This window comes from Lampetra planeri, chromosome 16, assembly GCF_965212315.1.
Source record: "Lampetra planeri chromosome 16, kcLamPlan1.2.h2, whole genome shotgun sequence".
Lineage (NCBI taxonomy): Eukaryota > Metazoa > Chordata > Hyperoartia > Petromyzontiformes > Petromyzontidae > Lampetra > Lampetra planeri.
In genome coordinates this window covers 10,315,203-10,340,944 of record NC_136122.1, presented here as the reverse complement: position 1 = coordinate 10,340,944, position 25,742 = coordinate 10,315,203, and the positions used below count along the sequence as shown (strand labels likewise).

The 25,742-nt window shown below is 48.8% G+C and overlaps 1 protein-coding gene across 1 annotated transcript in view; it reads left to right on the top strand.

The window, feature by feature from the left end:
* Positions 1–5,155: 5,155 nt before the first annotated feature.
* NELL1 (neural EGFL like 1) overlaps positions 5,156–25,742 on the top strand; it is a 115,984-nt gene continuing 95,397 nt past the window's right edge. Inside the window, exons 1-4 of the mRNA XM_078601439.1 lie at positions 5,156–5,188; positions 7,052–7,196; positions 12,024–12,152; positions 24,569–24,719. Of these exons, the coding sequence (XP_078457565.1) occupies positions 5,156–5,188; positions 7,052–7,196; positions 12,024–12,152; positions 24,569–24,719 (458 nt within the window). The remainder of the gene's footprint in view (positions 5,189–7,051; positions 7,197–12,023; positions 12,153–24,568; positions 24,720–25,742) is intronic.

Genomic DNA, 25,742 nt, shown 5'->3' with positions numbered 1-25,742 from the left:
ATTAACCCTGAGGATTTTAGAGTTCACATTAAACTTTGACCAGGTTCATGTTTTCAATAAATTGCAATCCCGTGAGGTTATCACAAGGCCACCTGCATTGATCGAAATATTTGATCTTTACGAGTTAACGGTTTCATTGTGGGCATAACAGTCACCGAACTGTCAACAGCCCCTACGCGTGTTGTCACAGATTGAAAGTATAATACAGCTGTGTTATGTTGAAATGATTTGCTGTGCTTCACGGCCACATGTGAGTGCATTTTTTTTGTATGCAGACCGAGCGTCGTATGAAGTGATAGGTCAAACATTGTGCCAGCTGATGTTTACGTTGAGAGACGCAAATATCCAGCTGCGCGTGTGTGTGTGTGTGAACGCACGTGAAGTATAGACAGTGAGTGTCATTGAGTAATTTGCGGTTATTGTTGCTGCTGCTGCTGTTGTTGTGTATCGTGCTGTTTTCTATTGATTTGAAATGGAACCACCAAGCATGAGTGGACCATGATCTATCGACTGCTGGATTATGGCCTCCACAATCCGTCACCGTCGTTCACGATTTTGCGATACATCAATCCATCCAGCACTTGCACACGAGTTGATGTATTTGCTCTAGGATGTGTTTCATCCCTTGGCTGCCCCTCTGTCACTAGCCTTGACCATCGGCCATCCGCACTCCTAGACACGCCTTGTGCTGCCAAATCGCAACTTACTTTCCTTGACACTTTTACACGCAACCTCGCAGCGGATTTTGGATAGCCATCAAACGAAGACGATCACCGCATCGCGCGCTTTCAGGTGCAATTCTGCGGCCGTCTGGAACGCTCTTCATCCCGATATTCGGAAGCCACTGGAGATATGCATTTTAAAATCATGCAGATTGAACACTAATTTCTCGAGAACTGCTTTTTATATTTAGTTTGTCCTTCCCACCCGCACTTCCGATTAGCACGGATTGGCTACGTACGGTGTGAAAGAAGTTCAACATACATAGATACTTTGAATGTAGTCATCCACGTGGCCCTCTTCCTGTATCTCAGTGTTAACTCCAAGTCTGCCTCCTCTCCTAGTTTTTAAGCGCACTTTTATTCAGCTACCGTTCACTTATCATTGTCCACGTTTCCAGGAAGCAGACATTCGCCTCCTTTCAAAGTTAGCCCTGGGTCCTCAAACGCCTCGTCGTACGACACACGCAGGGCACACGGCTACGCGACGCCTTGATTACGCCGAGCCATCCGTGAAACTCGCCGCTCTGCATGAAACGCCCTTTCCCAGCCTTGCCCAGAGAAATTACGGAATTTAAGTAACGGCGCTCGCGCAATAGAATAACCTCCACTTAACAAACGTTGAGCGTAAAAAATGCACAGCTGCTTTTGTGCGAAGCGTGTTATTAGCGGCCAGAAATGAATACTTTACAACGGCAGTGTGGTATAAATGCTCGCCAATTAAGTCAATAAATCCATCATCTCTGAGCGCTCGATGTGGTAAATTACCATGATAATGCCAGCGGCTTCCTAGGCAACTGCATCAGATGAACCAAAGAGAGTAAAGCACCGGGTCCCGGTGACTTCCCTTGCGTTTGTGGACGGCTACGTGCACCTCCGATTGGCACGGTTTGGAGACGTACGGTGCAAAAGAAGTTCAACACACGTACATGTGCGCGCCTTCACAAGGCATGACGTAACGCGTTTAACACGCTTCTCCTCCCTTTGGTCGTTTGATATCGCAGTACTTATTTACATTGTGGTGAAGAGCTACAATCATGATGAGTCCCTCTTTGTGTGTGTATGTGCCCAAGAGTATATCAGAAGAACCATCCCTGGCTTTGAGAGCATTCATTCCTTTGTGTGTGTGTCATGGGTAGTGAGTCAGTTGTTTTTGTTCGTTATGCAACCAAGACCGAATTTGAATGGGCTTATTTTTTTGTATCTGTCGTTTCAACAAAAGACGTGAGCATATATTTATTTATTTCCTAAATGTTGACTACATTACGGTGCTGTTACGTTACGTGTGGAGAGGCAGCTCGTTAGCTGCACGGTGCTACGAGCCGGGGGAGTTGGGTTCGATTCCTGGCCACGACTAACGTCAATATCGAGTGAATTTTCTGAACCGGTTCTGGGTTACCCCCCCTCCCTCCTCCCCACACTGACCAGCGTGGTGAAGTATGGTCATAACAACCCTCATGAACGACACAGCCTTCACGCAGCAGGGGTTTGTTTAATTTTCCAGAGAGAAAAGACCCCCCAGTAATTTATGTTTGAATCTTCCCAGACAATTCAGATGCATTAATTAAGCTTGTGTTCGCTGTCATTCAGACTCTGCCTTCTCGACAGACCTGTTCTCCACCTGAAGACGGCTGCTTGCTTGCGTTGTGGCCGAAACGTCGTGAGAATGATTTAATTTTATTATGTTTTATTTTTTTTATTTTTTTTATTTTCCTTCTACGTGACTTTACCGAAAGAACCAAGAAGAGAAAAAAAATTCGCTCTCAGTGTTTTTCATCTCATTCTCGTGGTCATTGACCAGCTCTACCGATAGACATCTCCAGACGGGGGGTGGAGTGGGGGGGTATCCGCTTCGTGCAATGGAGCAACGTGACGCACTCACCGTGGGGTTAAACCGGCCGCCCGCTCTTCACGCTCCCTTTTGTCTGCGGCTTCACCTTTAAAACAGGAGAGCGAAATAAATGGCGCATTGTGAACTGTTATCTGATTTTTCAAAGGTCTCCTCCTAACAAGAATAAATGGAATGTTCAATCTGGTTCCAGCCCGAGCCGGCGTCGCTTCCTACTGGCCACCGTGGCCATGATTGCTCAAAATGTTTCCATTACCGGGTTGCATTTTTTGTTCTACAATGATGAATATAGTCGCGCTTAGCCTGTGAAACTACCATTAATATCACTGTGGGGGGAAAAACATTTATTGTTTAAAATCTAACAAAAAAACGTCGTGCTCTTCTTACCCTTGCTATTAATTAATTTACTTACATATGAAGCCACTTCTGTGTGGCTTGTGATATGTCGGGAGTTCTTGGCTATACGCCTTAAACACGTTTCAGAGCGATGAATTTGAACTCGAATGTAGCATTATTGCCCAAGCTATTACTTAGTTCCCGTGGTGCAAATTAAAGCCACCAAATGCATTTTCTTACTTGTTTATTTTAATGGTCTCTCTGTGTTCTGCATCATCTCTTTCTCTCGCTCTCTGCTCATTGAGCTGCACACAATACAAAGCGTCTATTCTTATTCAACAAGTCAATAGTCCTGTCTGCCATCTATTTATTACGCCTTCGCGTGGCATTCATTGTTCATTAGCCATACACGCGCACGAGTTCAAATTCTTGGCAATGCCCTAACGCTTCGCACTTCTGAGCCGGTGTTTGTCTCCGAGAGAGATCCGAACCCCGTGGTTCCTTGCAAGTTGAAATTAGAAGTGGTGAGTAATATCTAAATCGGTCTTGGGCCTAACTCCCCTTTCCCCCCAATCCACGCTAACCGGCCGTGGCGAGGCATGGTTAAACTATGTGAGCAGGGGATGGACAAAGGGCTGCAATATATATACAGTATATACATATATCTTATTTGCAAATAGGTTTCAGTTGTGCGCAAGGAATAACAGTTAAAGCAATGCGCCCATTTATATTGGCTCTGGCATGAACGTCCATCGCTCTGCTAATGCCGTGAGCATCTCGCAATCTTTAACGTCTACGAGCGAGCGAACGAGAGAGAGACAGAGAGCAACGGCGGCAGGTACAAGAGACCACACACAACCTGCACAGAGCCAGCCCAATTCGCATTACCCTTCTCAATTTCCCCAAAGCAATTTCTGACCTCCATCTAATGTTCCAATGATGCACTTCCTAAAATTTGAAAGAATGAAATGAAGATAGTGGCGATGTGGTTTTGGGTTGTGCGGCGAACCGGGCCGAGGGCGGGGAATGATACAACCTCCCATATCGCTTAACTTCCTTCAAACTGCCTTTGGTAAATTGAAATAAATCGGCCTTTGGGCTCGTGCCATTTGAGAAGGAAATGGCACGCAAACAACAATTGAATGCTGCTCCAGGTTCATATCGCGTTGGCAGCTAATGCACTTCGTTTTTGTCCCAGTGACCTGGGTTTTGACTGCGACCTTTGTCATCTGAAGAGAGAGAGAGATGGGAGGTGGGATGGGGGGAGGGGGGGGGCTCCTACCCTGAGCAGCGAGCACTCTGTAGCGCGGGATAGATTGAGGTCAGCGTGTGCCTCTAAATCCAACCCCTTGCATGCACCCTTTTAACCTCGTGCTCCGGCCACCGCAGCTGTATTCTTCCCCAGCTGCGTGATCGAAACGAAGGTGTTCGGGCGGTGGACGTCTCTCCCTCTGTTCCTCTATTTCGTTGTTCTGGGAATTGTTCGTAAGTTTATGGGGGTTGTTATTTTTCCTCCACATCCTCCAGAGCAGCGGTTCTTAAGCTTTACTGCACCCTGCACCCCTTTGGTTCTGTATATATATAGATTTTTATATAATGTTAATAAATGCATAGGTTTTATTTAACAATGTAGTGGTGCTTACGTGCCCTAGCCTAATTTGCGTTTTCGATTATTTCCCTTCAAAAAAAAATCCGGCATGTCTCGCACCCCCAGAAAGGTTCATCACGCAGCTCAGGTTAGGAATGACTGCTCCGCATTCTTCTTCTCCAGCACTTGAGCCACACGCTTTTGCGCGCAAAGCAAGTCGAGAAAATCAACACAGTAAGTAGTACTGCTAGTACCATTGTCGGATTGGGGAATGAGAGAGACACACAGAGAGGGGTGGGGGGGCATATTTGACGTCACAACAATGTCATGTCAAGCTTCTCTCCGCACTTTAAAAGCAGTACATGAATAATGTATACAAAAGCTATTTTGCGCACACCGTTAACTCATCTCTGTGCGTTACATCTCACGATGCGATGGGACCAACCAACCCAGCCGCGTGCATGCGGTGTAAAAGCAAATTGTATTTATTTGATATATCTTTTTTTTTAAAAATCCCCGTGGCAATCATTACACGTACATAAATTCTGCATGCGATTCATGACTTATTTGCCGATGTATTTACGCAGTACAGTGCAACGGAGTGAGTGCATACGACACGAAATTAAAATATGGGCCAGTGTGTTGGGGAAGACTGGCGGAATGATGGTCATCCCACAGTCGTCGCCGCGAACTCAAGTGGCCTGGGCTCAATTACTGCCCCGTGGCCCATAGCGTTGTGGCCGTAGGTCTATCGAGTGTGCAGGCGGTGTAACTGCCCAAGTGCTCAGCGGGCTCAAAGCGACTGCAGGTTATATTATTAATGATCGCTCTTTCAATAGCTTGGGGGGGGGGGGGGGTCGGGCGGCCTCGATTAGAGAAGGTGGCCCCCCGCGTTAATTTCTTGCACCAGGGGCCCATTCCGATCACCGCTCTATGCCACCGCACACGGCACTCAACGAGCAGCGTGTATTAAATACAAACACGCTCGGTCGGCGTGACCTCGGAGATAGCGGTGTGGTGACGGCCAGCAGCTCTTGAGACACAAAGATGACCAGGCTTAGAAAGTGCTGCCCGCACAGGACAAAGAAACCCCCGGTATCGCCTTTAGACTGTTGAAGACCGACATGGCAACACGGGGGGAGGGCACCACGCTCGGCAGCCTTTGTCTCCCCCAGTGGCGATGTTTACTGCACACCGTACCAGGTACGCATTTGAGGCTGAGTCGACCTAGGGGAAGCCCGATATCAGTTCAGATATTCGCCATTGGTGCTGGCCGGGTTTGTAGCGCAGCGCCCGAATCGCTGCATCACCGCTCCCCACACAAAGACAAATACAAAGATCCCCCGTATAGCCTGGACAGACTGTTCAGGCAAGTGCTGTTAGCAAGCACCTATGAAAACTGGCACAGCGCACCTGGGGGTGGGTGACCAGCACCACGCCCGTCCGCCTTTGTCTCCCCAGTGGCGATGTTTACACACCGCACCAGGTACTCATTTGAGGCTGAGTCGACCTCGGGGACACCCGGGACCGGTTCAGATAATCGTTAGTGGTGTTGGCCGGGTTCGTATTGCAGTGCGTTAACCTCTGCACCACGGCTCCCCACACGCGCACCCACAACAGCATGTCATGTCAGCCCTAAGAGGTGCTCCTATGAAGAAGAAAAACACCGATCCGGACAGCTTGCACGGCGGAAATAATTGAGCTGCTTTAAAGTTAACAGCAATAATTTAAATGTAAATAAAAACGCTGCACAAAGCAACCACACAATATATACATAAGAAGGAAAAAAAACACGCAAACCAAAAGCAATATAAGTGTGTTAGTAATAAACATTTACCGGGTGTTATTTTGTTTTAGACATCACTTTTAAATGCATAAACTAAAAACCATGTGCATGCGGTTATACAGACAAACATGACCACTTGTGTTAACATTGAAAGCTATGTTGCGTCAGGTTTTTGCTTACACTGAGAAGTGAGGTTTTTGTTAAAATTACAATTAATCATATATAGGCACTGCATTAGGAGTGGTGTACAAACACTAATGAACACAAAATTCAACACTGCCTCACCACACACACCACACACACACACGTGCATGCAGAAGCCCATTTCTGAGTCTCCACCAATGTCGCGCTTATTGGCCCATTGGCTTTCTAGACCGATACGAATTTTGTCATTCTGTAATTGGCGAACGTGTTGGTACAACGACACTTCGCAGTTAGGAACACGTCCATATGATTCGCATGCAAAGCGCAATGCGCGCCTACACCTCTGCTTGCATGCTTGTTGGGAGAGATAGGCGGGGGTGGGGGGGGGGGAAGAGTTACTGCTGCCTAGGAGATGGTATCTCCCGGAGCATTCGGGAAGAGCTATCAGCCGTTGACCACTCGTAGCGAACGCCGGGTGTGCGGTAGGAGACACCTCATGCGCGCTTGAACCTCCCCCTATTCCTCCTCCTCCTCCTCTCCTCCATCCTTCCCTCCCTCCCTCCCACAGACCCTCCCTCCATCCTCTCTCCTCCTCCTGCCGGGGTATCTCAGCCCCTGTGCTCGCGCAGCTCACTGCGCTGGCAGACTTGCTAGCTTACTACCGTAGTCGCTCACGGCCAACAGAGATTCGCACCGGCAGTAGCAGCAGCATCATCGCCATGGATGTGTTGGTTCTTGCTCTAGCGTGCAGGGTATTCCTGTCAGCGCACGCAGGTGAGTGTGAGGATGATGGTGGTGGTGGTGATGCGCTTTTAATTAAGTACCGTTTGCTAACACTGATGCGGTTGTGCTATGTGTAGCAGCTGCTGCTGCTTCTGTTGATGATGATGATGATGGAGAGGATGCGTTCAGTTGTGATGCGCGTTATAATGCAGGAATACCTTGGGTGTTGAAACGTGAATGCAGGGGTGTTGTAGAATATATATTTTTGTAATTGTTAGCTGCTCTGTGATGTGGGTTTCGCGTGCGAATGAGCAAACCTAATTCTGTTTCTTTCTCTGTGTAGATGTTAATTTACGTGATATTAAGTAAACTTGTGTTTGCTTACGTTACTCAACGCTCCACTATAACGGGTGTGTGTGCTTTTTAAACATGCAATATCGATTGCTTTTTTTGCGTTGACCTAGGGCTCCGATTTGTATATGGAGTGCTCCTGTCAATAGCATCTGGCAAACGCAAAACATAATTTCCCTAACAAGCTTTGCCCTGATAACGAGAAGGGAACTGAATGTCAAAATCGATCCGAAGATTCGCGTGCTCAGAACCAACGCCGCTGGATACAATTGGTCTGGGAATCCTCGATCGACTGTTTGACTAAAATGAACAAAAACAAATGTGCGGTGAGAATGACGGAGAGATATTTATTCATCTATTTAATCGCTGCGCTGCGCGTCAACGCGGGTGGGTGGGAGGGGGGGAGGTAGATCCAATGATTCCGCCGATTCGTCTTGATTCATCTGTTGTGTTATCTGTATCACCTGCGCACGCAACTTGGCCGCGAACTGTCAGGGAAGGCGAACGGCGAGTCCCGACTAAGTAGATGTGCGGTCGGTAAAACAACAGCAGTCGTGATTTTTCACGGCATTATACAGTCCATGTCACAGTAAAGCAGCCCTTGCTCAGTGCTTTGTTAATGCCCCAACCCCCCCACCCCCCATTAATCATCAGCGCGCACACAAGGTGCATCGGATTATTCTCTCGGCACCTTGCCTCAAGAGGGTCGAGTATAATCTCCGTCGCCGTCTCTGTGCGCGTGCGTGTGTGTGCACGCGCGTGTGTGTGCACGCGCGTGTGTGTGCACGCGCGTGTGTGTGCACGCGCGTGTGTGTGCACGCGCGTGTGTGTGCACGCGCGTGTGTGTGCACGCGCGTGTTTGTGCACGCGCGTGTGTGTGCACGCGCGTGTGTGTGCCCTCAAGGTGCACATGGCCTGGCACAAGCGTCGTGGTGACGTCACCGCCACTTAGTGGCGAATGGCGGTTGTTGTTGTTGTGTGCACGTGTGTACGTGCGTGTGTGTGTACGTGTGTGTGCACGTGCGTGTGTGTGTACGTGTGTGTGTGTGCACGTGTGTACGTGCGTGTGTGTGTACGTGTGTGTGCACGTGTGTGTGTGTGTACGTGTGTGTGCACGTGCGTGTGGAGCGGTAGTGTAAGTGGTTAGCGCGCTGCACTACGAACCCGTCGACCCGAGCTCGATTCCCGCTCACGGCCAACACCAGTGACGATTACTGTAAACCGGTCTTGGGCCTCCCCTAGGTCCACTCAGCCTCAAATGAGTACCTGGCGCGGTGTGTAAAAACATCGCCACTGGGGAGACAAGGGCGGTCGGGCGTAGTGCTGGCCACCCACCTCCTCGTGTGCCGTGCCGGCCTTCATAGGTGCTCGCTAACAGCACTTGGCGCAACAGTCTGTTCAGCCTATACGGGGGATCTTTGTCTTTGTGTCCACGGCGAGTCTCGCTCTATCGCGCGCCTTCGGGTTGCACCCACGCGGCTTGCTCGACGTGATGTCCACGACGTTTTTCGCTCCACGTTCCGGAGAAGCCTCCCCGCACGCGCAGCGAAACGTCGGACGTCGACGACAGCGCAACTCGACAGAGGCTGCGCAGTCGAAGAAATACAGTCCGTGTACCAGTGTGCAGTGCGTAACGGGGAGAGTGGCTCACAGCGACAGCACGCTCATGACCTAATCAACTGGAATGCGCTCGATCTCGCCACACCTCGGAAGCTAAATCGGGGGTGCCGAGTTTGGTCAGCACTTCGATGGGCGACCGCCCCGCATTACACGGGTGTTGATAATATAGTAAGTGGGGAGGACACGTTACGGGCAGCAGAGGTGTGCAATAAAATGCGATGTTGTACGGTGCTTCTACGCTCCCCGCCATCAGCCACCCAACAGTGACCATCGTGATAAAGCATGGTCCCTGTGACCCGCACGGCTTGGGGAAAGGCCCTCATCCAAAACAGTGAATCGATTGACAAACAGGGGCTGTACGAATGCTTCATACGTACCGTATGTATATAAATAAATAAATGCACGGAGCTTCATTTCTCATGGATTCTTTTCCGGACTTGCACAACACCGGAAATTTATCACCGAATATAACTCGTTGAAGCCGCTCCCGCATGGAAAATCTGCCGCGTTTAGGCAGCCCACTGGCGGCACGACCCGTATCCACGTGGGTGGCAGGTTCCTTGGGCATCGCCATGGAATCGTTCTCAAGTGGATTATGCATGTGCACTGTAGAAGATGTGCCGCGGGACTTGATGCGTTGAAGCGACGGGGCTCATCGTAGATGCGCGTCGTTTTATCCAGGTGGCCTTTTAGCCCCGTGATTTGGCAACAAAAGATTGGGAAACTAGACACGCACAACGGCAGACCGTTTGGTGATTGGCGACTGTATCCGTAATTAAGAGTGAGAGCCAATTTAGTATTTAAATTTTTTTGGCAATGCAGTACACTCCTGGGGTGGATGGCACAGCATATGACACGACCCGTGGCCACGAGTCGAACTTAGATATGCATGTCCATAGCGTGCTGCGAATAACACTGCCCTGCTGCTCTTACAAAAATATATTCATACTGCCAATTAGTTACCCAGAAAGGCCTCTCTTGAGGCTAAATACTTGCAGGAGACCGTACTCTTTGGTTCTTTCGGTAAAGTCACGTAGATTAGAAAATGAATAGATCACGACGTTTCGATCGCAACACAAGCAACCGTCATCGGGTGAAACAAACACAGCAGGAGGACTGCTGACGGAGGAGGAGAGTCCTGCGTTGTGATGTTGTGGCCAATGTTATTAATTAATTCGTGTTTGGCCTGCGATATAAAATCACAACACCCGAAGAATACCCACCACATAAACGAGGGGGTGGCGCCACTCATCACTGCCATCAATTAACCACATTTGGAGTATTTGACTGCGATAAATTGCCACATGATGGTAAGTCACTTCGTTGAGCCATGATTTGTGGCCAGATCGCTTTGAAAAAGAGCTAAATAGCTCAGTGGGCCTTACATGGTCAAATAAAACTCGTAGAATCGCCTGTACAACACCTAATACGTCCTCATGGGTCACCCATTCAAGTCCTAACTATTAACCAGGCTCAAACCTACTGAGTATGCCAGGTCCAAGGTTGACCAGCTACCAGGCAAACAATTGACCACGTGGAGTGGAAGAATAGCCCAAAAATATCCTCAGTTGAGCTCCTCCTAATGGGTGCTCTTCTGCCAGCAGTTGCGTAAGCGAGCAATTGCAGAGCTGCGCTTTTACCATTGTACAACTTTTTATATTCGTTATATAAGGAATTAAAATTAAATGATTAAATGCCCATCGCGAGTTGCATTTTTTAGCAGCGAGCTAAAAAACCCCGCTGGAATTCGATGGAGGATGAACACTTAGCGTTATGATCAATTACATTAATGGACATATACCTTTGATGTGTTCATGATTGATATTTTTCGCTGTATTGATTAGTGGAGCAGGCGCACTGCACGGCAGGAGCGTGCACATTATTGTTAAGTGCACAGGTAGGAGGCTGGAGCAGTGGAAAGAAAGCGATTAGAACCAGCGGCGGGCACGCATTATATTTAGACATCTTTAATTATCTTAATGGAACTTTGATGTATCGGGGCAATGCTTCAAGTACAGAGTGCACGCGTTAATCTGTTCACACGTTTTAAAATCAATCTCACGCCAAGAACACCCAACGACAAGTCTGCTGCACAGCCTGCATAGGCTGTTAGCGAAGTTCTATTAAAGTCGGCACGCGTGCCACACCACACTGGTGTCATGGTGGTGGCGATGCAAGCACCACGCACACGGAAAGTCTCAGTGGCATGTGTTTCTCCAGAGACTCGGCTTTACAACCACCGAGTCCATGCGCCTATCAGAGAGGTAGAGTGGTCCAGGCCAGGTTGAGATAGCCATTGTCTAATCTATGTTCACTGCCAGGAATCGAACTGGGGTCCCAAGTGCAGTCAATGAAGCATGGCTCATCATTCGCAAATCATCTCTCGACTTAATTTACGACTAGAACCGTGCCCCACAAGGCCCAGGTTTGAGTGTTCCTTCTAGATTTGAACTTTTCGTGACTGCAAGGATTCATACTCTTAGGTTTTTTCGGTAAAGTCACGTAGGTAAAAAAATAATAAAATAAAAATTAATAAAAGTAAAAATAAAAATAAAATAATAAATCACGACGTTTCGGAGGCAACACAAGTCTCCGTCATCAGGTGGGACCGTCACAGCTAGATTTACTTGATAAAAATCTAGCTAGATTTACTGTATCAAGTAAATCTAGCTGTGACGGTCCCACCTGATGACGGAGACTTGTGTTGCCTCCGAAACGTCGTGATTGATTTTTTAATTTTTCTTATTACTTTTATTAATTTAAATTTCATTCTTTTTTACCTACGTGACTTTACCGAAAAAAACCTAAGAGTTTGAGTGTTCCTGTTGCTTAAATTGCGACTCGCCGCGGAATCGTCACCACATTTCTTTGCCGTTGTTGCTGCTGCTGCTGCTGCCGCTGCTCCAGCACTTGGGGTGGCGAGCGACTCCACGGTGCAGGTGGAGGTCATGGCCGAGATGGGACTCCACAACGAGACTGACGGCGTGCAGCCGGTTCACGGCCTCTACCCCAGCAGCGGTGCATACCTCTTCCAAGGTGAGGAGTCCACAAGACACTCGCCGCTCCTGTGTGCACACGTGTTGGAGGAACAGCTACGTTGGTCTCGGTAATCCATTCAACGCCGTCAGGATTTGATTGATGCACGGGTATAGTGTTCGTGCCTCTTTGTATCGTAACCATTTATGGGGCAGTGTATGTATGTTGAACTTTTTTCGCACCGTATCTAGCCAACCGTGCCAATCGGAGATGGAAGGACATCGAAACTACGCAATGGGCAGATGCGCAGTACGAACCCACCACGTCTATCGCTGTTCACCTCGAGACCCACGTGGCTAAACCGTCATCCATCAGTGGCGTTGCAGCGGGTTAGCGCGCCGAGCCACGTGCACGCCAGCCTCGGTTTGATTTCGAGGCCACGGTTAATGTCAGTGGCGTGTGGTTATCCGATCCGAGGTGATCTCGATCCTTCACCAACCAGCGCGGTGGGTGAAGCGTTGTCGAGCAACCCGAGCGAGAGGAGGCCGTCGTCAATCAGTAAGCCTTACAATGGGACGTGAATCGTGTCGCGTTGTGTTGTGATCACGTGGTGCCGCCACATCGCCGGGCGTTTGCGTGGAACTACGCGTGGGCAATCGTGCCCGGTTTCATTACTCGAAGGCGTTGCTTTTACGGGGTTTCCACAAAAGGTCTCATCCATTATTGATGCATTATAATTGGACAGCCATTCGAACTGCATCGTTGAAATGTTGCCAGCATATTCATTAATATACTTGAGCTTACATTAAACATGAAACACTCGAGTAATCCTCAACAGCACGGTCGACAGGAGCGTTGGAAACAATCGCAGCAGAGATATTGGGGGGAGCACATGGGACTCTTTCGAAATCTCGACATGATGCGTCTGGCAAGTGCCTTAGCGGACGCGTGGAGGTTTCAACAACTGAGACTGTATATAGACTCAAATACAGGAGGTAATGAGTTCAATCCCAAACCTGACCTCTGTATAATTGAATTTTGCATGTCTCTCCCCGTGGTCGCGTGGATTTTTCTCCAGGTGCCGTGGTTTTGTCCCTACACATTTAGAAACATGTGTTTAAAATAGTTTTGCGGATATAAATTTGGATATAAATTTGCACGTAATAATTCGCTTCGTAGATCTATCACTTGTGGCCAGGTCGCTTCTGAAAAGAGCTCAGTGGGCCTCACCTGGTAAAATAAAAAAAAATAGTTTAATAGTTTACACATCACATTTTTCGTGATATTACTCTCCAACATCGGTGGTTCTGCTGATTTCATGTATGTAGGTTGAACTTATTTCGCACCAAGCGTAGCCAACCGTGCCTGTCAAGTGCCTTCTTCACTCAAGGCGCTTGACATTGTTTAAAAACGATGGCTGAATAGGGTGATTTACATGGCAGGTGCGTGCAAGGATTGGGGAATCAGTGACAATCATAGAGGGCACTTAGGGATCACGCCAAGGTAGGGGAGGGAAGGGAAGGAGTGCAGGGGCAAATGACGAGAATTTCGTAAGGCAAGAAGAGTGGAGGCTTTAAGAGAGAGAGAATCATAAATGCATTTGGCACGCTCGATTCAAGTTTCAAGTTTCATTTATTAGGCATAGCCCTGTGAGCCATTCGGCTCTTGAATCGGGTGCAACCGCAACAAACAAAAACATGAACAAGAAAACATCTTAAAGTAACTATGTGAAAACAGAAAATCCAAGAAAAAACAGCAAAATATTGCATAAAAAGCACCGTACACCAACACTGTGTGCACGTGACTCCATGAATATGGCTCTGTCGGGCGGAGGATGGCTTGCGGCCCATTTTTACACGAACTAATGTCGACAAAAAAAAATCACCACGAATCATAGCGTTGGTCGCGAAAGCCTACGTATAAATTGAGACTCGTATGAGAAAGCCTGCGGACTACCAGGCGCGTGAGAGTGTGTGTGTGTGTGCGCGCACATCGTTTCATTGACCTTGCTCAAACTGCAGTCTCATTATAATTCTTCAATAATGAATGACACCTTTATGCACACCCTGTACGCACGCATACGGCATGTGCCGTTCTCCAAGACACACAACAGAACATTGCTTTCCGTGCATGGAGTCTGCAGAGAGGCACAGTTCATACATGAAGTGTTAATATTTCGCCATCTCGATGGATTTCGTGTTCGCACAATAGGCAAATAGCGCAGCTGCATGACGTGTGCGGAGAGCGGTTGTACGTTTTAAGGAAATCCAATTCAACTTGCCGGAGGCTGTAGGGTTGCTTATTTTGTGTGAACCAGTTTAGGATATTGTAGAGTTTTGAGAGGGAAGTTGTCGTCGGGGAACATCTGACAGGCTCACAGAGTTGGACTAAGAGAACATTGTGATCGTTAAAGTTGAGCGTTAATGCCTGAGGCTCACTGAGTCAAATTAAGGCGACTGTCATCATATACTTGGAGTTTAATCTTAATGTTCAATCCTCACAGATTCAGACCCGGCAACTTGAGGATTGTTAACGCTCAGTGTTATACTAGTAGGAACGTCCTGGTTACACCAGCCCACAGGGGATTATTGTGTCCATCGTGCAGGTAGGGGCTGGGTGGGGAGGGGCTGGGTGGGGAGGGGCTGGGTGGGGAGGGGCTGGGTGGGGAGGGTGGGGAGGGGATGGTCACCCGGTGGTGCCCTTATAAAACTCAACGTTTAGCCTGCTCACGCCGGCTTGTGCCCGCCCTCACAGTCGGGCATATTTGCGGAATACACCACGCCGCCGTTGACCCTGGCCATTGACCGAGCAACCCAACGTTCCTACCAGCTCCCTCCGCAGGAATGTGTTTACCCAAAGCTCAGAGAGTCAGACGAAGGCACCCTTTGCAATTCTTACAGTTCGGTGTTTTTACGGAAGTGACCTGAGGCTCCGAAGCCGCATGCAGCTCTTTAAGGACTGCCGCTTCGTGGACGTTAGTTATTAAGGACAACCGTCTCGTATTCACGTGCATTGCGACTGTTGAAATATTGAGTTTTGTACCAAATGGCTGTTTTTGCTATTTTGGTTACTGACCCCTGACCATGGGAGCCCATTTCACCATGGGAGTCCAGTTTACCATGGATGTCCAGTTTACGATGGGAGGCCAGTTAACCATGGATGTCCAGTTTACGATGGGAGTCCAGTTCACCATGGATGTACAGTTTACCATGGAAGTCCAGTTTACCATGGATGTCAAGTTTACCATGGGAGTCCAGTTTACCATTGGAGTCCAGTTCACTATGGGAGTCCAGTTTACCATGGGAGTCTAGTTTACCATGGAAGTCCAGTTTATGATGGGAGACCAGTTTACCATGGGAGTCCAGTTTACGATGGGAGGCCAGTTTACCATGGGAGTCCAGTTCACCATGTGAGTCTAGTTTACCGTGGAAGTCCAGTTTATGATGGGAGATCAGTTTACCATGGGAGTCCAGTTCACCATGTGAGTCTAGTTTACCATGGGAGTCCAGTTTATGATGGGAGTCCAGTTTACCACGCAGGGGTCGGCAACTTGTGGCTCTGGATCCGCGTGCGACTCTTTAAATACTGCTTCGTAACGTCATGTATTAAGAGACCACCGTGTCTCCTATTCACCACATTGCGTTGCGGCTCTTGAAATATTGACTTTTTTTTTTACCGAATTCGAACAAAAATGTCTCTTCTTGTTATTTTGGTTGCCGATTCCACTCGTCCCAGGCTATCGCAGATTCAGACCAAGCCACCCATGGGATTGTTAGCGTTCAGTACCTATGCCCGAGGCTCTCTGAGTCAGACCACGGCATCTGTGGGATTCCTTTGGGCTCAAGGTTGTTGCCCGAGGAACACCCCCTGCTGTAGTTATTATATCAGAGCTCATTGCCGCGGTTGTACGCTCGGTGAGTAGAGTGCGTGTTCCGTTGTGGTTGGAGTGGGGGGCCATGGGGGCGGAGGGGGGGGGGGTAGAAATATGGAGGGGTAGGGGGCTGGGAGCATTGAGCTTGCGGTGGCGATTTCCACGCGCACGCGTCCGCGAAGTGCACATAACAAGGCACCTGCCATGAATCATTTATCCCACCCGCCCACCCCGCCCGCGTGAAAGGGGTGCCGTTCTGAGGACCGTGGCCTCTGCGGTGTCACCGTTGAAGCAGGGCTCGGTGGAGTGCGCAGCCTCCGCCCGCCGTTGCATTGCCGCATTAAAGAGAGCGAGCGCTTTGACCAAGTCACCCCTGGAACGCGCCCGAACTCGTCAGAACTTGCTTGGAAGCTAAGCGGGAGTGAGTCTGTCCAGTTCTTTGGATTTCTCGGATGGGCGACCGCCATGCGCCGCTGAAGTCAGATTTGTCACATGCGTTGTGGGCAGCAGAGAGTAACATCCGTTTGTTGTTCTGCAGCTCCCCTCGACCCTCCCCTACACCAGAGGTCGCAACCGGGTACCCGATACCCGTACCCTACCCGATACCCGGCTACCCGTACCCGGCCGGGTACGGGTACCCGTTTGCGACCCTGGTGCGGCCGGGTACGGGTACGGGTAGGCCGTGAGTCACTGGTGAGTAACCGTTTGTCACTCATTTCGGGTAGGGTACGGGTAGGGAACGGCTACCCGTACCCGGCCGGGTACGGGTACCCATTTGCGACGCTGGTGCGGCCGGGTAGGGGTACGGGTAAGGAATCAAAACCCGTTTGCGACCTCTGCCCTACACCTTCTCCAGCCCGCCAGTGAGCAGAGCGGCATGCTGAAGCCTGGTCGCATAACCCTCGCGGCCACGCAAGGCATGGTGGGACAGTCATCCAGCAGTGGATTGACTAAAAAACAATAACAGGGTGTACATGTGCGTGCATTGAAAAAACACGTGCCACAAAGCATCGAGGATGCAGTGCTCTGATCTAGCAAAGCATGCTTAGGGATTAAAACAAAAACGAACTATATTTGTTATAAGCTGCCGTGGAGTGATGGTGATGACATACTGGACTTGGTAAGGCCCACTTAGCCGTATAGCTCTTTGTCAGAAGTGACCTGGCCACAAATGATAGCTGAACAAAGTGGCTTATCACGTGGACATTTACAGCAGCCACATACTCTTAACGCATGTTTCTAGATGTAGAGGGAAATCTGGCGTACCCAGAGACAATTTCACACAACCACGGGGAGAACGTGCAAATTCCAAACATACAGCAGGCATCAGGGTTACGATCGAGCACAGGACTTCCTGCATACCAGGCGAGGTAGTTAACACCGCGCTACTGTGGCTCCAATGGGTAAATGGGTGCAACGATGCGTTAATTGAATTGATTATTGGATCAATTGATAAACATCCTCATGCCTGCAACACCTGGCAAGCTGTGGTGGTCACGCATGCAAGAACTAACTGATCACGTGCTGGACCCTGCTTGGCTTCCGAGATACGGTGAAATTCGGCGCGCTCAGAGCAATTTGGCTGCACTGTCGGCTGAATTCGCGCGGATTTCACCGTTCATTAAATATGAACGCGGCCGAAATTCACGTACGCGATGCGGCTGGAGGTGAAGTCGCCGTGTAAAGTTCCCACCGCTCCCCCCCCCCCACAGCTGAAACTTTACCAGGGTTAGCAACAGCAGGACGAATAATGTCAAACCCCAACGCGTCACGTCGGAGAGAGAGAGAGACACGAGTAGAAACGGGAGGGGCGGTGGTACGCCGCGCTCATATTAACTCCAGAAATTTTCGATTTAAAGCTTTCGTGACTGCAGGGATTCATCTCCTTGGTTCTTTCGGTAAAGTCACGTAGAAGGGAAGTAATGAAATAATAAAAATAAAACATAATAAAATAATTCTCACGACGTTTCGGCCACAACGCAAGCAGCCGTCCTCAGGTGAAGACCAGGTCTGTCGGGGAGACAGCGTCTGAATGAAACAACACCATGCTTGGAACGTATATTTCAGCTGGGTTGGAAGGGGGGAAGGGCGCCTTGACAAAAGAACTCCAGAAATGCTTCTTCTCCGCCTCCGCCGCCGCCTCGAACCGGCTGTCTCTTCTCTAGAATGCGTCCAGGTATTTATTTTTGGCCTGCGCATCAATCACCATCGACTGCGACGGCGCTTGTCACGCCGCTGTTGTACGGCATCCGGCGCGACGGACGCTCTACGTGCACGGATCGCACCGCACCGAAGACCAAACGCGGCACCTTCACACGAGCGAAGCGAGCGATCGAGAGGGAGGATTTGAACCGTAACGGACGGGCGCAGAGGCCGCCGTGGACTCGAGCGACGCGTACTTACACACACGCTCATCGATCGTTCATCACACTCCGCGCCGTACGCCCCGCGTCCACACCTCCGTGCAACAACGACTACGACAAAATCCTGCGAGGTGGAGGATTCTTGAGTCCATTTGTGCAGAGCGCATGCTTTGAACCCCTTTGACGCGTGCGGTATGCGAGGGTGTCCTTCAGGAACACTGGCTTCCTCCTAAATGCCAAACAATCATGAAAGAAAGATTGAATGAGAGACTCGGTGAGACCTTCCCGGGTGAATCGGGTGTTATTTGGTATAAAGGTGGCTCGTCCAGCGTCAATAGCGAAGCGATGATTTATTATTAATTCATGGTTAGCGGGAGGAGGAGGGAGCGAGGGAGGGGTGGCCCATGTCTGAGTTTGGTAGTGTAGAGACATAGCGAGTCTGCACTTTCAGCCAAGGATGTCTGACGATGCTTTCATACTGGTAGGAACCTCCTGGTTACACCAGCCCACAGGGGATTATTGTGTCCGTCCGTCGTGCAGGGAGGGGCTGGGTGTGGAAGGGAGGGTGGAGAGGGGCTGGGTGGGGAGGGGCTGGGTGGGGAGGGTGGGGCTGGGTGGGGAGGGGAGGGTGGGGAGGGGATGGGTGGGGATGGTGGGGAGGGGCTGGGTGGGGAGGGTGGGGAGGGGTTGGGTGGGGAGGGTGGGGAGGGGTTGGGTGGGGAGGGTGGGGAGGGGCTTGGTGGGGAGGGTGGGGCTGGGTGGGGAGAGGAGGGTGGGGAGGGGCTGGGTGGGGAGGGTGGGGCTGGGTGGGGGGTGGGAGAGGTGGGGCTGGGTGGGGAGAGGCTGGTCACTCCGTGGTACCCTTATAAAACTCAACGTTTAACCTACTCAAGCCGGTTTGTGCCCGCCCTCACAGTCGGGCATATTTGCGGAATACACCACGCCGCCGTTGACCCTGGCCATTGACCAAGCAACCCAACGTTCCTTCCAGCTCCCTCCTCAGGAATTTGTTTTTTGTCCCTGGGTTTTTGAGCTGCATTTGACTTTGTGAAAGCATTTTTTTTCCATTCGACGGTTTTAAATTCAGACTTCATTGCCTCCCTAGAATTGCCTCCTAATTGCCTCCTAATTCACTGGCAATGCATATGTTTCTATTGCTAAGCAGCCCACTTTTGTCCATTGGATTTCACTTAAGATAGTTTTTTTTTGATAACCGGCTGCCCATTGCAGCGCTTGCAGTTCATTGTGTTCCGTTGCCCATAGATGTACCATATATATTCACTCCTGCTTTTGCATCTCTGCTATCACTGGGGAAAACCTGCTTCCAGATGCAAAGGGGAGCCACTGTGTCGCTTCGTATTCTCCCGCTCCATTTAAGGCACATTGGCTTTTGGTCGTGAACGGGCGTTTTGGGATTTAGCGAGATAAAAGAAAGCAGAATAGAAAATGAGTGCACCCTTTGTATTGTTTATTATAATGTCATCACAAGAGCTGTGTTTTGCCATATAGCGTTAATTAGGAAATAATATGAAGACCAACTTTGACCTCACAGGCTGATGCCGGCTATTAAAATTATCTCACTCTCACAATGGCTCTGTGATTTTCAACAAATCGTCGTAAATGCATCAGATCTGCATCAGATAATGGGAGCTCGGCATGGTTGAGGCTGGTTACTATGTGGGTGGGAGACAGTGGAAAATTCTACGTACGTTAGGTTTTGGGGCTGCAAGATGGCCAGGCGATGGGGTTGTAGCAGTCGAATGAATCAATCTGTGTGGAGCTTTGAGAGAGTCATCCCTTGATATGCAGGGATTTTGCCCCAGGAACTTTGCTTTCTCTCCGCAAGCCAACACACACTCAATTAAGCCGTTGGCCAAACGTGCCAATATCGGGCCCTCGTGAAAAACTCATTCTTGCAACTCAATGTGGCCGTCCTGGATAAACGAAGGGCGATGTGACAGGCGTTATACAACGCGCAACAAATGGCGACCGAGTTAATATTTAATTCTCGCTGAAATTGTCAGTGGGCACCGCTGCATCATCACCGGTGTTTGTGCGGTGTGTAGCGTTATGGGCTGTGCCTTTTAAAAGGAGCTCTGGGCTACATTTGGCTCCTAAGTGTGTGCTTATGCGTGTTGTTTATGCTTTTTTTTCCCTTCATATGGCTTGCGAAACGATAATTGTAGCGCAGTTTCCAGGAGATCTCGGGATAATGTTTTTGTTGTTGTAGAAAGTGTCTCTTCGGACCTGGATATGCGATTGTTCTCATTAGTGGCGTGCGCTTAAAGTTGGGCCTCTGTTTGTTGCCAATTCGCTTCGTGTGGGTCTTAATAGGCATAAAAGTATCACGGAGATTTGTTTTAGAGTAGTGTCAGGGGTCACGTAAATGTAATATACGATCAGCAACAAAGGGGTCGCGCCGCATTCTCCAGTAATTACAAGTGCGTGTTTTCCTTTACGGTGATGGAGCATTGCACGCCCTGTTTTAATTTGTATCTTGAGTCGTGTGTTATCGCTTTAAAACACAATCCTCAGAAGCGCGTTCAAAATAAAAGTTACGATTTAATGAATGCGGGGACATCTTCGCTTGAATTATAATTTCAAGAGTTCAAGAATAAATTATGAATTCATCACGTGGTGAACTGTAGTGCCTTCATCGGCTGTAAATGTGACCAGAACCCATTGCATACAAAATGTACGAATTAAAAACATTGATTGTTACAAAACCAATTATATGCATGTATCATAAACTTACGAGTCAAGATTAATCTACGAATCGATGCACAGTTCCACCAATGACATCCAGTGACTAAGTATGTCGCTTCTATCCAATACAGTTTCATATTAATTGCACGTGTAAATGACAGTTGAAATGTATCCAGTTGGCGCCCGTGCCATCGTGACGAATGGAAACGCAACCTCCGCGTATCTTTCGTGGCTCGCGTTTTGTAGTTTGCAAAGTGACGTGTGAGAGACACGGATTCCCATGCATTGCGTGTGTGGGTTTGCACCGCGTTGTTTTCGCAAGATGTCCGACGTTTCGCCCTGCGTTGCCGGAAGCTTCTTAAGTCGCATTTTTTGCTCCGAACGGGCTGTGGAATTTAGAACGTCGGACGTGGCACTGACGAGCACATTGAAGAGCAACACAGCGGCACAACCGCGAAAACCAAACGCGGCAGCGTTGCAGAGTGAGGATTAAATCAGCCCGCTAAGGCGTCCCTTTAGGCACAGCCTAAATCAATAAGCTTGCTCGTTGCATAAACTGTTTCACTTCATATACTTAGAAGTCATCAATTGTGAAAAAACAATTTCAATGCGTCGTTTTTCTTTAGGAGCAGGCTCACGTTCGCTCTCCTTTAGAATGAAAAGCCGTAAACAAGGTGGCACGTGGGGTGTGGCAGAGGAAATCTTCAGCGGCGATGGCGAGAGCCAGTCACGGGCAAAGCAACTCACTTGCAGCGCTTCTTCATTAGGGGCGTAACAATGTATCGATTGACATCGATTAATATCGATTCTTAAGCTCACAATACATTTTTCGAATCGCATGTACTACAGTGCAGGGCACCGTGGTGGTGAGATGATATCTGCTTCGCCTGGTATGGAGGAGGTCGTGTGTTTGATCCCGAGCCTGACGCCTGCTGCTGTATATTTGGAGTTTACATGTTCTTTCTGTGGTCACGTGGATTTTTATCCAGGTCTTTCGGGTTTTCCCTCCACATTTAGAAACATTCTATTTCATATATGATTTGTATAGCGCCCTTTCCATGGCATTTAGAGTGTTTGGCTGCTATAAATGTCCACGTGAAAAGCCACTTCGTTGAGAAGCTATCAGTTGTGGCCGGTCGCTTCTGAAAAATAGCTCAGTGGGCCTTGCCTGGTAAAATTGTAAAAAAAAAATAGTTTAAATAGTTTACAATTCGTGTATGTAGTGGATGCTGCCTTGGTCTAAAGGTTACAACACTGGATTGACAATCCAGGGTTCATCCGTTCGATAACCCAGTACCAGATATACAAACAATGGCCACACCCTGGAGTAGTGAATTGGCAGATTGAGTACTTGTCTTCCAAAATAATTCGCCGGCATAGAAGGGTAGGCCTCATACCCACTAGATGGGCCTTCTATAGCCTCCTCTAGTTGAAGCCCTTCTGCCAGCACTTGCAGGGCTGCACCTTTATCTTTTTTTTTATATAAATGCGGTGTATCTGATGGGTTTACATGACCCCTGTAGCCACGAAAGAGACGGCCATGTCCCCCACTTTTGCTAAATAATATACATACGTTCTCACCAAGGGACCGATTCTGGGTACCATTTACGTTTCCCTTCCCACACCTCACCCCCGATGAATGACTACAATGTGTGCTTTGTCCGCGACGGAACCGAGCTTTACACGAAGATAAAAAAATACATTTCCGGATGCGACGTTCCTTCTTTCTTCTTTGGTTTCCACCCGCTTGTCGCGTGCTTTTCATCTTTAATACGTTTATGCATTTGTCCCTTTTTTTCAAAATGTGTTGCGATCATCGTCCTGATTCTCTCTCCTGGCTGCTGGAATCCCCTTGACGCTCAGCTACAGCTTGCCCCTCCCCCCCCTTTCACTGCCCCTCTTTATTTCCCAAGTAGACCAAAACACAACAGCGCTTTCATTGCACATGCACCTAACTCTTGTTTTGCTCCCACGTGATAGGCGCCGTCTTTCTCGGTTTGCGTGTGTTTATGTTACTGATGGACTCAAATATGCTGCTCACTTGCACCTGTACCGAACTTTTTCTGGCACGCCTCGTTCTCAAATTGTATTTGCACTGTTTTCTTCTTAGGTTTTTTCGGTAAAGTCACGTAGAAAGTAAAATAAAATAAAAACAAAAATCACGACGTTTCGGAGGCAACACAAGTCTCCGTCATGTGTTGCCTCCGAAACGTCGTGATTTTTGTTTTTATTTTATTTTACTTTCTACGTGACTTTACCGAAAAAACCTAAGAAGATGATTCCTTGCAGTCACGAAAGCTTCAAATCTAGAATTGCACTGTTTTGTTTTTTAATTCTTGTGTGTTGTGCAAAATGTCTCGTAAGGACCTCACGCTCTGCAATACCGATATTTGTGTCTTTTAAAGTTTGTTGCTGCTGTGCTCATGCACCACGGTACCTCCCTTTTGTACAACAGCCGGGCAACTGATTCTGAACAGGCATCCGTGTAACAAAGCAAAATACATTTAAACGTAATTGCATCGGATATAATTCCGCTACAACCCATTACACACATCTCCTTCGGAAATGGATAATTAAAGACAAAGCCACAGCAGTGCGAATGTGGCCATGCAACCCAAACTACGGACCATTTCGTAAACCACTGTGGCCTGTGCTCCTGCAACGGAGGAGGAGGATCAGTAAAAATCCACCAACTCTATCTGCCGAAGCCCTCTCGTAGCTAGCAGTAGCTCGACATGATCGTTTAGCTCATGGACAATTTGTGGCCATAGGAAAGATTCGAATTCCAATAAGACATCTCCGCCGTGGTAAAGGGGTCGAGTTCACAAGAACTCACATTCATCGTGGCCAAGTAGCACATGCAATCTCCCACTGAAAGCGGAAATGACAAGAAATAGTCTTTAAATGAGAGACGCGCAATTGCTTGTCCACGTGCGAGAAGCATCGTGACAGGGGGGACGGTTTTCAGATGTAATGTCTCCTCTTGACATGAGCACAAAAAACTGCGATAAAAAAAAAGCTGATCGACGCTTGTTGCATTCAGTGTCCTCGAGGGGGTGCAGATGAGGTTCCACTGCGTTGGAGAAGAGCGTTGGCTTCAAGTGAAGCTTGAGACATAGAACTACGGTTCTATTATACATAGAAAATGTGAAGTGTATACAGTTCAGCTGGCGGGTTCTTTCTCAATCCACTGCTGGATAAGAGCCTCCAAAAGCCGGTGTCGGCCGTGGGGGTTTTGTGACCGTACTTCGCCGTGCTGGTGGTCATCTTGGGTCGGCGAACGGCGGTCCGAAGACCGGCTCGGATAGCACTCGCCGCTGACGGCGGTATCGATGTTGACTGTTGTTTTTCGCACACGTGGATTGTACTGACGCACAGAGCTGGTACCATTCACGCAAGCGGAGGCGGTGACATTCTAGGCGGATTCAAGAATAACCGTGACCATTTGCACTCCGTTTTGGCCGCGCGAACCCAGTTGCGGTCACGAATTTTCTTCCCGTAATTCTCGTTTTTTTCATTTTTTCCCCCCATCTCAGACTCGGCCAGGAATCTGAAAGCGCCGGAACGCTTACGGAGGAAAGTTGTTCACCTCCTGCAAAACAGGACGGAGTTCACCGTGTTAGCAACCGTCAAGCAAAAGCCACTCACTTCTGGAGTGTTGCTGTCAATCCGCGAAGCAGAGAAAAGGTGAGAAAATATGCGTGCGATAAACAAAAATGTCACGACGTTTTTTTTGGACAATCGTTCGGTTTCAGAATACTTTGCCTTGCGGTGGGAAGTGTTGTCACTCGTTAGATTGTTACAGTGCAGGGCCTTGAAGAGCTTGTGGCAGCTTGGAGAGGCCTTCATCCAGCAGTGGATTGATCGTGGCTGATGATGATGACAATCGTGATTAATAAGCAGCAGCTAACCTGCTGTTTATGGAGTCAAACGTTCTACAGGGCAATCAATAATCACTCCCATCCTCCAAGCCAACGCATCTGGGCGCCACCGTGGCGAGATGTTAACTTCCTCGCTTGGTATACAGGAGGGTCGTGGGTTCGATCCCGACCTTGATGTCTGCTTTATATTTGGACCTTGCATGTCTCTCTCCCCATAGTCGCGTGGATCTCCGGGTCCTCTCGGCTTTTCCCTCCACATTTAGAGTCAGCGTGCCTTTCGAGTATTTGTCTGATATAAATCTCCACATCAGCCACTTTGTTGGGCCATCATCTGTGGCCAGGTCACTTCTGAAAAAAACAGCTAACAGCTCACTGGGTCTTACACTTGGTAACATAAAATTAGTTTTTAATTTATTTTATCTCTCACCACCACCACCACCTCCTCCACCCCACCCACCTCAGAGTGCCCCCCTCTCTATCTCTCTCTGGCTCAGCCGGCACGACGCTGTACGATGGCCACGTGGGTGCCACTGATCTCGTTCGTTGCTTCCACGAGGGGCACGGAGGGAGAAAAAAAAAGACGGCGGCACTCAGTAGGCAGCGCCAAGTATTCTCATTAATGTCACAGCTTTCGCCTTTGCCCATCGATCGTAATGATTGCCCTTTCTCAACAAATGAAAACCCACTTTCACAACAGCACCCACACTCGGGCACGCCGTGTTATCGCAATATTACGATTAATCGTTTAACAATATTGCTGCGTCGTAATTATCGCTTCCTGCCTATTATTAGAGGTACTTCATATCCTGACAAAATGTTGATGAAATTA